This window comes from Aethalodelphis obliquidens, unplaced genomic scaffold (genome assembly GCF_003676395.1).
Source record: "Aethalodelphis obliquidens isolate GAN/ISIS:26980383/991018 unplaced genomic scaffold, ASM367639v1 scaffold24, whole genome shotgun sequence".
Lineage (NCBI taxonomy): Eukaryota > Metazoa > Chordata > Mammalia > Artiodactyla > Delphinidae > Aethalodelphis > Aethalodelphis obliquidens.
The window spans coordinates 23,352,167-23,365,170 of record NW_020837968.1 but is presented as its reverse complement, the minus strand read 5'-3'; the positions used below and the strand labels follow the sequence as shown (position 1 = coordinate 23,365,170).

The window sequence follows — 13,004 nt, the reverse complement described above, 5'->3', positions numbered from 1 at the left end:
ACATATATCACCCAAAGCTGTGCTTTGGCAGCTCCTTCTCCTACCCTACTTGCAGGCTTCTCCAGTTCCATTCACCACAAGGGAGCTGCCTGAGTAGACATCTTAATAGTAGCTTTGCTCTGGGCATGTTGAGCCCAGTGGAACAGTGACAGGATAAGCCTTGCTTCTTCACTGTGTGGTAGGTGGGTTCTCAGAGCGTTCTCTAGATGATGCCAAACTACAATTTAACATGAAAAGCTGCATGCTGATGATGAAATCTTTGTAGCATATCTTACTCTCTGAATAGGACTGAAGAAAGTCCATGTTTTGCCCCTTCTTTAAGGTTAGCAGTGCCATACTGGTGCTCTACATTTGTCTCTTAAAGAAATTTTTCTTTCTGTCATATTTTGCTGTTGGTGGTTGTGGTGGAATCCTCCTTGGACAGGGTATATCAAAGGAATATTTAGTTGTGGCTTATAACTTTGCCTGCCAAAGAAAACCTCTGACCATATATTATTTCTAGGAGACATGCCAAGATCTTGATACTTTTCAGATTCTTTTTTTCTTTTAATTTAATTTTATTTATTTTTTTATACAGCAGGTTCTTATTAGTTATCTATTTTATACATATTAGTGTATATATGTCAATCCCAGTCTCCCAATTTCAGGTTCTTTTATAGTGTACTGACATGATAAACAGTACATAGTGCATTAGGGGCTATATATGGATGCAACTCATAAAGAATATCATCAGTGTTATAAAGTGGATGTATAACTGTCTACATGAAGTTAATAAACACTGAGGAAACTTAAGAATGGTCACAACCTTCTCATAAGGTTTGAGAAGGATCCAATACTTACCTCAGTGCTTTATACATGGTAGAAACTCAAAATTTTTTTTTAACATCTTTATTGGAGCATAATTGCTTCACAATGGTGTGCTAGTTTCTGCTCTATAACAAAGTGAGTCAGCTATACATACACACATATCCCCATATCTCCTCTCTCTTGCATCTCCCTCCCACCCTCCCTATCCCACCCCTCTAGGTGGTCACAAAGCACCGAGCTGAAGAGATGTAAGTTTAATTGAAGTGAAGTTTGAGTAGAGGTATCATAACATGGTGCAACTATTTTAAATACCTATTTACAGTAAATGCTTACAAAATCACCACACTCCCTATTACTGTAACATAATACAGTTGAAGTACTCATCTCACTTCCTCATAACTCATATGATATCATTCTATCTTTAGGGTTTAATAGAGAAGAATATTTGGCACAAAGTAGACACTACATAAATGTTGATTGATATATGTTTTAGAGAAAAATATGGAAACCTGGAATAAATTGAAATGGAAGGACTAACTACACAAAATGACTAGATAATAATTCTAAGCAAATGCTGAACTACATAAAAATTTCATAGTAAAATTTTTATATGAGCATTTGAAAATCAAAATATAAAAATCAGTGTCTGTACTAACAATATCTGAAGTAGTAAAAATAAAAAAATTTAAAAGAACAAACAAAATAATTTCCTGTTCCTAAACTTAAACACTGCAGTATTAAAAACAAGTACTAAGCAGATTACAGTAAAAATAAAATTATATAATTTGTAGCATCCATTCTCTGGGTCTTTAAGTTCTGTTTCAAATAACAGAGATGTTCCAAAGAAGACAAATAAATTTATTACTTGGTTAAATATTAAAACTAAATTGCTTTAAATTCCTTTTAAAATAATAAATTGTATAAATAAATAAGAGCTCACTTTAAAATGAAAGGCATAGAGACAAAGTTTTAAAATTATGATTGTTTTGCTAGTTAATTTTCCTGAAGAATAACATAACATCGGTGCCTTTATTTTTTATGAATTAAGGAAATGATGAGAAGCAAACTAACAAATTATTGTGATAAAAAAGAAAAACTGTTTGATCACATTGAATAAAATTTCAAAATGCATTTCGGGAGTCAAAACTATCAAGAAAATTTTGTGCTAAGGAGTCCTACATTCAATTAAATGACTGAGTAAAAATGAAAAATATAATTACATCATTCACTTTTATTCACTTAAAATTTTTTTTGCTGTAAATTCATTTTAACCAAAATATATAAACACTATGCCATGAAGATAACCTACCTTTTTATCATACACATCTTGCCAGTTTACTCCAGAAAAGAAACTGTGTCTCATAATTTCTTTTGCATCATCTGGTCCTCCACCAAGGCTGCGAGGACAGAAATAAAATTAAATGAGTATAAAACGTTTACATAAGCTGAATGCATAACTACAAAGTTTTTGTGAAATGTAATTTTCTGTGTGTAAATAGTTCTTGTGATAAATAGCCATAAAAATAAAAAGCTTTTATTGTAAGATCTAATTTTCCTAATATGCTATTAATAAGAACTAGCCTCAGGACAGTATGGTATTTGAAAAGAGCATAGGCTTTGGAGACAAACCTGAAACAGGCAATCGGCTCAGAAATTTATGAGATATATGACAATAAAAAAGTTGCTTAATCTCAGTTTTCTCATCTGTATAATGGGATTAATAATACCAGCCTGGTGGATTATTGCAAGGGTTAGAAATAACATAAGTACCTAGCACAATAAATGGTATTGTCAATTCTATAAACCAAATTTATTTTAGAACGACTTTAGTCAAAATGTACCCTTGTTAACATAAATTCTGGAAAGACTAGATAATTACTTAGAAAAAACAATTTGGAGAGCATTGCTAACAGACAGAAACTCATGGAGTATTTTCATATCTCAAATGAATTTTCACAGAAATGATAAATTTAATCTATGAAATATCACTGCAATATAATATGCTATGCAAGTTTCAATATAAATTAAAAATTTAGAATACTCCCACCCCATCTTTGAAGGAAATGTTATTCAACTGATACCTGACACAATCTGAAATTCAGGTGCTTTCTAGCTTTCTCAGTTTCACACAGTACCTACTAGTCACTATGAAGAAAGGATGAGAGAAACAGAAAAAAAACAGAGAAGGAAGTAACGTGGGAGGGAAAGAGGAAAAAGAGAAAAAAAGAAAGGACAGGGAAAGAAAGAGGAAAAGAAAGGAAATGTATTTAAATCTGAATTTGATACAGCAAGTTTTATTTGATTTTACTCATCGTTAGGAATGATATGTGCTGGTAAATGCTTAACAATCAGCTCTCTGAGGGAAATTATGCATATACAATATAATGCATTTTATATATATTATTATTTTTACTGATACAAGATGTGTGGAAGTAAAACATTATATAGTATTTCTAACCTCAAAATATATAAGCAAAATAGATAAGTAACCTCAAAAGCATAGATAAGAGTAAAATTTAACAACATTATTAAAGAGTGATGAGTTTTGAGTATTTTTTACCCGTGATTTTAATGTTCCTGATTTAACTGTAAGTTTATATAATTTAATATTTAATAATGACTGTATTCAACAACCTGCTCACAAAATTTTTCAAATTTAACAATTGGCTATTCTAAACTGGTACATTTCAACTCCCAGCACAACACTGAGTAAGAAGAAACACAAGTAGGTCATAGAAAACAAACAATTATACAATTTTAATGAATTCTGGTTATTATTAGGTATAAGAAATACATGACTGGGAAGAATCCAGGATCCTCTGACACACTGTCAGAATGGAAAACAAAACAATTAGCTGATATCTGAATATCTGTAGTGATGATCCTATAGTTCCCACTATCTAGGTCTCCTATCTCAAGATTCATACAGAATAAACTACACTCCTGATATGGAACTTTTAGATTGGATCAGATCATAATAGTTGCATGCATATTTGCAACTTTCAGACTGGCAAATCTATACTTAGTTAACACTCGGCACTTGACTCCCTGGCCTCACTCTTTTACATTCTATTTCAAGTTGTATATGTCTCTCTCCTGGTAGAATGCAAATTCTTTGGAGGGGAGAGTTCAGTACTGGATTATCCAAAAAGCATTTTAAAGCTTGTGCTTAGGGAGCCAGGAAAGCAGAAACACCAAGACACAGGCTTCTGAAAAGAATTATTCAACATTTCAAAGTATGCATTAAAGTAGTATGCACAAGAAAAATCAGCAGTTCATTGTATTTTCTTACATTTATGTTATTGTTTATTTCAATACTGTTTTCAATCTTAATTATATATATGAGATGATGGATGAGGTAGGAGTTGGAATGGAGAACCGTAATCATTTTTGTAATTAAAAGGTTTTAATTCAGCTTCAGTTTTTCATTTTTATGCCACCCCTCAATTCTCTAGCAATAGTTTGGCTTTGGACATAGACAGCATTTAATCTATATTTATCAAATACATACAAAATTAAAGTATCGGCCATGAATGCTATACAAAGACTAAGAATATAATCTTAGGCTGCCATTTTAGAAGTTGGTAGAGATTCTTTAACACAAGCTTCTTCAAAGTGTGAAACTGTCAAAAATTTCAACGTCAATGACTCCCTAATATACAATTTAAAACTTCAAAATTATATCAAAATATAATTTACATTAAGATATTTTTGTCTAAGAATACCAAATTCCCATATCAGAAAGCCAAACTAAAATCCTCAGCTACTATGGATTCTTCATAACTAGAAACAACATCTAATTCACATTTTCCTTGTGTTATTGAATGCAACATGAGGTCATGCTTTTCCTACAAAATTTGCATAGGAGGCTAAAGGAGATACTGATAGAATAATCATAACGCAATGCAGAATAAGAAATAAAAGCAAGATGAGAGCTGACTCTTTGATGGAACTGATAGCAATTCGGTAAAGAGTATCAGAGAAATTCAGGCAGTATTTAAAATAGTTGAATAGGAATAATAAAGAGGTATACTATAGTGCTAGCTTTGATTACGTTTGCAAAGACTTTTGGAAGCGTCCTTTTGTTGGCTCTTTCTCTTCTTTCTACCTCTTAAATTTTGACATTTCCCAAGACTCTGTCCTAGGCTGCCTTCTTTTTATATTCTATTCTTTTCACTATTCTCATGGCTCCAGCTACCTCCTAGATATCTACAGATCTCAAATCCAAATATTCAGTTTTGTGTTTCTTTTTTTTAAATTAATTTTTATTGGAGTATAGCTGCTTTACAATGTTGTGTTAGTTTCTTCTGTACAGCAAAGTGAATCAGTTATACGTACACATATGTCCCCTCTTTTTTAGATTTCCTTCCCATTTAGGTCACACAAAGCATTGAATAGAGTTCCCTGTGCTATACAGTAGGTTCTCATTAGTTATCTCTTTTATACATAGTAGTGTATATATGTCAATCCCAATCTCCCAATTCATCCCACCCCATCCTTCCGCCCTTGGTATCCATAAGTTTGTGGATACCAAATCTGTGTCTTTATTTCTGCTTTGCAAATAAGTTCATCTTTGCTGGGAAAACTGGACAGCTACATGTAAAAGAATTAAATTAGAACACTCCCTAACACCATACACAAAAATAAACTCAAAATGGATTAAAGACCTAAATGTCAGGACGGACAGTATAAAACTCTTAGAGGAAAACATAGGCAGAACACTCCTTGACATAAATTGCAGCAAGATCTTTTCTGACCCACCTCCTAGAGTAATGAAAATAAAAACAAAAATAAACAAATGGGACCTAATGAAACTTAAAATCTTTTGTACAGCAAAGGAAACCATAAGCAAAATGAAAAGACAACCCTCAGAATGGGAGAAAATATTTGCAAATGAAGCAATGGACAAAGGATTAATCTCCAAAATATACAAACAGCTCATGCAGCTCAGTATCAAAAAAACAAACAACCCAATAAAAAAATGGGCGGAAGACCTAAATAGACATTTCTCTAAAGAAGACATACAGATGGCCAATAAACATGTGAAAAGATGCTCAACATGACTAATTATTAGAGAAGTGCAAATCAAAACTACAATGAGGTATCACCTCACACCGGTCAGAACGGCCATCATCAAAAAATCTACAAACAATAAATGCTGGAGAGGAGGTGGAGAAAAGGGAACCCTCCTACACTGTTGGTGGGAATGTAAACTGGTACAGCCACTATGGGGAACAGTATGGAGGTTTCTTAAAAAACTAAAAATAGTTTTTAGTTTGACCATATGACCCAGCAATCCCACTCCTGGACATATACCCAGAGAAAATTAGTTATTGTGTTTCTATTAAGCACTGGTACTATTTTCAGCTGCCTGCTTGACATCTAGGTTTTCTATAGAAACCTCAGACTCGGTATAGCAAAACTAATATCAACATCCACCCCATCAAGCCTCCTCCTTTGCCTGTACTCCTTCTCTGTTAATAAAAATTCCATTCTCCAAACTAGTCATCCAAGTTGGAAACCTCAGAGGTATCCTGACTCCTTCCCCTTCCTCACCATTTCTATTTAATCATTCACAAACTTCTATTTAGCACTCTTTAGAACTGCTTTAGGAAGGACTCCATCTCTTATCTGGACAATTCCATATGTATTCTTAATTACTCTGCCTACATGCCACTGGCGCTTCACTGTTCTAATCTATCCATGACAAAGCTCCCTGAGTTACCTTTTCGTAACACAGCCCTGATTACACCATCCCTTACTTTTAATAATTCAGTGGCTTCTCATGCCCTTCTGAATAAAGATTAAATATTTTCTAAGAAAGATAAGGTCCTTACAATCTAACATATCGGCTTCATCTGCCAATGTTACCCAACTCATATTCTACACTCCAGTTGCTGAACTTCTCAAATGCCACGTTCATTTGCAATTCTAGCTGTTATTTACATGTAAAATTCTCTTCATGAAAGCCACTGCAAATTGCAACTCCTTCATAAGCCAGCTCAAGTTTTCCAATCCCCTTAACAGCTAATAATATCAAAAGCATTTGTACGTAGTTTAACCTGAGCATCTGTGAATACATGTTTTGTGCCCTACATTATTCTATGAACAACTAGAGCAGAGATTACCCATTTTATTTATCCTTGCATTCCCAATATTTTAATGTAGCAGTGGAGGGGCTTGACATATTTACCTTAAAAGGAAATAACAGATAGTTAAAAATACCACATCTTCTCTTTAGACAATATCAACCTCTGGGTAGACAAAACTTTAGGAGTTGTCCTACATACCAGGCCACTAACATTCTAGAAATTTACCTCACGTGTATTCAACAATTATTAAGTGCCTACTACGTGCTATCCCCAGGGGGTAGGGTGCGGGTGGAGGGTGGGAAATGACAATAAAAAAATGAATGAGATATAGACATGAAAACCAGAAGGAGTCAGAAAAAGATGGGTTAAAAATTCACTGCCCTTGAAATCTAAGGCAAATATTAGATCCAAAACTCAACTAGATAAAATTGAAATCCTAGCTCTATATAAAGATTATCTATTGCCAGTACCACTTGCTACAATAGTTGTGAAACAATCACATCAAATGGAATACATTTTAAAACCTAAACTAAGAAAACGGTGCACTGTAAAGAAGATACAAGAGAAATATCAAATAGGCAAGTATAAACTTGATTTCTATTCTTGTTCTGCAGGAATTTTCTGTGAGAACTAGGATAAATCACGTAACCCTCCCTGGGCCTCATTTTCTGCTGTCAAATGGAAATGAGAATAATATCTATCCTACCTACTCCACAGGCTACTAAAAAGCAAGGGACACAAGAGATGTGCAAATGTCCTGACAAAGAACACAAATTCACTTTATAAATATAAGGTAAGGTTTCAGTTACTAGAATTATGAAACATGTTTGAATGGTTCTTCACGAAGCATAAAGGTGGCACGTCTTTTATTATGTTTGCTTATTTCTGCTGAAGGTAAAATCATGTTCCTCACAAATTTAAAAGCTAGAAGTATGTGATGGAAACCATCTCTAAGGTAGACAAAGCCCACAATTTAAAATTCATTTATTCCTTCACTCATTAATTCAGTCTGTCAACAAATACATACTGAGCATCAACCACAAACAGAACATTAACAAAAATTATGTGAGGTGTTACAAAAGATTAAACAATATATGAAATGGCCTACCCTTAAGACGCTTAAGGGCTAAGAGATTTTCAGAGACATACTGATATGCGTATATATCTACTGGAACAAAGAATATACACATGTATATACAAACACATATATTAAGGGATATTTTAAAATTAATACTCATTTCATGTAGGACTTATAAAATGTATGTGTAAATAAATATATAAACATGAACAATGAATACTACAGCTCATTAAGCAAAGAGCTGTAGGATTCCTCAGGTCATAGCTATAGTTACAAAAATAGAAATACAAAGTATGCAAAGACACTTTTTGCCATTAGTCCTTTCAGCCATGCGTGGAAAAGAATTATCTTCAAAGACAAACAAAAAAAGTAGTTAGATATGTTAACATACATACATGTGGGAGGAGAGTATAGAGACAGTTCTATCTGTTTTATAATGTAAATCAGCAGAAATATAAAGCCCAGAGACTGAAAGGAAAAAAGGGATCCTCCTATCCCCACAATAGCAAGCACCATGGCAATTAAGAAAGTGTTTGTTCATAAAACTCTCAAAATCTTTATGTGGTAAAATCTGTATAAAATTTCCAAGTTAGGAAAGAGTTGAGGGAATTTTTTAAATGTTCTATATTATGCAGTTAAAAATAAGTCAGTGTCTCAGTAGGAAGATGTCTACACCAAATACATTGCTTCTTGGAGTCAGTTATATTTGAATTAATTTCCATATCACAATTCCTAACCACATTCATCAGTAACTCACTGTGTGTTATTTGCGGCTTACCGTTTATTTGGATCCTTTATCAAGAGCCCTGAAAGCAATGATTTTGCATCTGAAGAGAGTGTTCGAGGAAATTTAATGTCTTCCATTAGAATTAGTTCAAAAAGTTTCTCATGATCCTGGTTGTAGAAAGGTAACCTCCCGCACATCATTTCATACATGACAACCCCAAGGCCCCACCAATCCACGGCTCGGCCATAGTCATTATCTTCTAACACCTAAAAGTGAAACCAGTAAAAGATCAATTTTTACACGTTAGCTTTTAAAGTATTATTTATAAAACATAAGATTTTTACATAACCTAGGTAGGCTATTCTGAGATCTTGACATTTAAATTATGAAGCATCCTACAAAAGATATAAATCACACCAAATATGTGAAATGTTCAATATATATCCAGAAATGACTGGGTACCAAAAAAGGTATTGCAACAGATTCTAAGTAAATGAATGTATGAGTGCCCTAAGGATCAAATGAAAACTATTTGCATATTTTCATTTAGGCCTACTTAATTTTTCATTCTGGTTCCACTAACATGGACTTTAAGTAACAACTTAGAGCTAAACTGTGCTGATTATAGAGAACATAATGTGTCTACCACATTCTTGTACTGAGAAGAACCAACTACTACAAATCAAACACTGAATGATACGAATAAACAAATGCAATGTACTAGAGAAGAGTCCAGGGCATGACAACCATGAAAATAAATATAAAAACTTTTGGAGGCCCCTAAATGTTTAAACTCTTTCAGGAAATATTTAAGCAACAGGTGAATATAAAGATTTACTGTTTGGGTTGTAATAAACTTTAGTATCCAAAGTTTAACTACCTCACAACAATTTCTATTAAACACGAACAATAAAAATTATGGACTCAATATTTGTAGGGTATATGACCTTAAATTTATTTCCCAAAACACATTACATGTAAAATGAATTTAGTAAGAAACAATACGCAAGTATAAGTTAGGCTATGTTAGAACAACCTGTTCAAACTGAAACATGATGACGTGCCATTTGTCCCAGAAAGGTAAAATTTGATTTACCCTTCTACTGCATATGTTCCTCAACCAATGGAATTTTCTTTATCTATTTGGATCTTTCAATATTTTATTTTAAGATACTATATTTGAATAATCTTAAAGCTTACTTTATCTGATCCTCTTAGCTTTGGGATAAACAGATCAAGAAAACCATATACATGAAATTAATCAATCAGAAAAATCTTATAATTGATGACATTGGAGAGAATTTGATACAGAACAAAGTAGTACTCATGTTTTAAACTTTCTTAGTTTGAGCTAAGTAAGTATGTTGTTGAAGATTACACCTATGTGACTTTTATTTAAAATTTAACTAATAATTTCGTAAAACGCACATAATATTTTTGACAGCTACACTATGATTACTATAAATACTATGAAAGGCACTTTGGTAGACAGGGTATTTAAAGGTGGAGAATTTAATTTTAAGAAAAAAACTATGTTACCTAAAGATCTATTTAATAGTGTTCTCAAATGCTACGAAAAGATTGTTTTCTTCCAGTTTTACCAAGACATAATTGACATACAGCTTGATAATTGATATACAGCATTGTGTAAGTTTAAGGTGTACAGCATAATGATTTAACTTATATACATCATGAAATGATTACTATAATAACTTTAATGAACATCTATCATCTCATACAGAAACAGAATTAAAGAATTAGAAAAAAATTTTTTTCCTTGTGATGAGAACTCAGGGTTTACTCTCAACAACTTTCATATGTAACATACAGCATGTTAACCATATTTATCATATTGTACATTACATCCCTAGTATTAATTCAATTGTATCATTGTTTCGTGGCTAAAGACAACTAGAAACTGCATTGGCAATATATAAACATAAGTCCAGTTTCTAAATTTTTCCAAAACCCTTTTGTAAATAACAAACTAAGCAAGATGTTTTTGGGGAAAACAATAAATTCTAGTTTCTATCTTTAGCCAAAAATATTTAAAATTTCTACTTGTTTGAAATGAGTAATGTGAGAACATACAGAAAACAAGAAACAACTTGAAGTAGAAGGAATTCTACTTGTGTACTTAAAGGAAATACTGTATATATAATTTTTAAATACCAGTGACTCTTGAATCTCTCCCATATCCAATTAGTAGAATGTACTGTTTGTAGGCCTTTATCTAATAGACGCAAGATTTTACCTAATAACAAAATTTTTTAAATCTAAGTAACCTTTTACTGCATTCCTACAACAGCAACAAAACAGTGGTACATACAATAAAGAGCCAAATGTAGCTTTTAACCTCTTTTTTCATAAAACCATAAAAAGCATAAAAGCTGGATTAACTGCCTCCCGAACCCACATTTCACCAGCCGGGTTCTCATCCCCAGCTGGCAAAACTGGCAATCCTTTATTTTTGTTTAAATACCTGGTTTGCAGCCAGAAGGGAAAGTGAGTACATAAAAAAAGGGTTTTATTTTTGAAGAGAAATAAGCAACTGAAAAATAAAACTGCATTGTAAAAAAATCTGCTTGATAAAATAAAATATATTTTATTTAGCTTTGTAAAACGAACACTGATTCTCAAGATATGCGGTTTTGCTTTTGAACATACGAGGTTTCATTGAAATATACATACATAATGCTACAATTAGAGCTGTTTGCTGTATTACTTTGTACTAAACAAATCTGATGTAATGTATTATCTTACTGACATGTAAAACTTAGGCAATGTTGAGGAGAAAATACCCCAACAACTCAGCCAGGCCTCTTTATCTAAGAGTCTTTGCTATCAATTAAAAAGAAAGATTTCTGTTCAGCTCCTACCTCAAGACAGCTGGAAGATGAAATACACAAGAAATAAAAATAAAAGTGATTATAATATTCTACATGTGGCTATATAATAAAAAACATGTTACCACTGTTCATACAACGGCTTTTCTCTCTCCTTATATCTAAATTATTTCAAAATACAATACTTTGAAATAATGTAGAAATTCCAGAGTGAAATTAAAATCCACAGCCTAGTAATATATAAAATTTACATTCTTTAACCTAAGAGTTGCAATTCCTTCTGGTTACCTCTGACGATTTTTTTTTTCCCTAGCAAAAAGGCTAATCTACTTCATGGTTATCATGAGGGTTGATCCAACCAGTAGAATAAATGGCAATGTAGAGGTACAACAATGGTAAGTTACATTTCAACTCCATTAAAATGCAATTTATCATATAATCTAGATATAAATGCAGGTCAAAACCTGCTCCTAAAGAAATAATCCACTGAAAGACTTATCCTGAAGAATTAAACTAAAGACAGTGTCTCTTTTCCATGAAATCAATGTCACTAATGTTTAAACTAAAATCAACTTTAAATATGAATGCAGACATTTAGTATTTCCTTCTACACCTACTGTCCTCTGTAACCATAGATATAGCTTCACTTTATAAGTACATTTAACACAAATGCCCAAACAGAGATAAAGAACAAGTGGGGATTTGGAACACTAAAAGAATGTAAATGTTAAAAAATGACAAGAGGCCATATCAATAAACACCCCAACAGAGCACAAGCTCTAGGAAAAAAAGCTTAGTTTCAATGTTTCCACTAGAAGCCAGAGATTGCTTCACTTTATGATATAATAAAATCTAAGACTCAAGGAAGTCACAGCAGGTTATCAATTACTATTAAATGTTCTGGCAATATTGATTAATATTTGATAACATTTAATGTAGATATTTCTACTTATCAAAACCCAGATGAGTTTAAAAAATCACCATGAACAGCTCTTGAATGGTTATTAATTTCAAAGGATGACATTAAATAATAAATTATATATTTTAAAATGATACCATCAATTAAAGTTCCCAATGTAAATATTTGGCTACTGGGTACTTTGAAAAAACATACTCATTTCAATATTCTTTTACCAATTAAGATTTACTGCGAAGCTGAAGGAACACCTTCCTCAGCTTGTTCGCCAGGCCACACAATGCACTCAAGGCAAGCAGTTATGAGGAGGCTATGTATGCCCTGGAGTGGCTTACTGCTCAATCAATAATCCTGACAGAACAGATGGGGGAAAAAATTAAACATCTAAACAAACTGTCTGTACACCTATGTTGTGAAACTAAACTGCGAACTTGGATGAACCAATTTACCGCTAATTCAAAAACATTTTTTTTCTGGTAACCTTATATTTCAGGTAACTTATATGTGTGTTTTATATATAAATACACATTTATATACT

General features: G+C 32.6%; 1 protein-coding gene across 3 annotated transcripts in view; it reads right to left on the bottom strand.

The window, feature by feature from the left end:
* The window catches only part of AKT3 (AKT serine/threonine kinase 3), a 397,863-nt gene that overhangs the window by 79,750 nt on the left and 305,109 nt on the right, over window positions 1–13,004 (bottom strand). For all 3 annotated transcript variants that reach the window (XM_027122450.1, XM_027122451.1, XM_027122452.1), the window contains 2 exons: window positions 8,756–8,970; window positions 2,117–2,204 (listed from right to left, as the gene is read on the bottom strand). In XM_027122450.1, coding sequence (XP_026978251.1) covers window positions 2,117–2,204; window positions 8,756–8,970 — 303 coding nt within the window. The remainder of the gene's footprint in view (window positions 1–2,116; window positions 2,205–8,755; window positions 8,971–13,004) is intronic.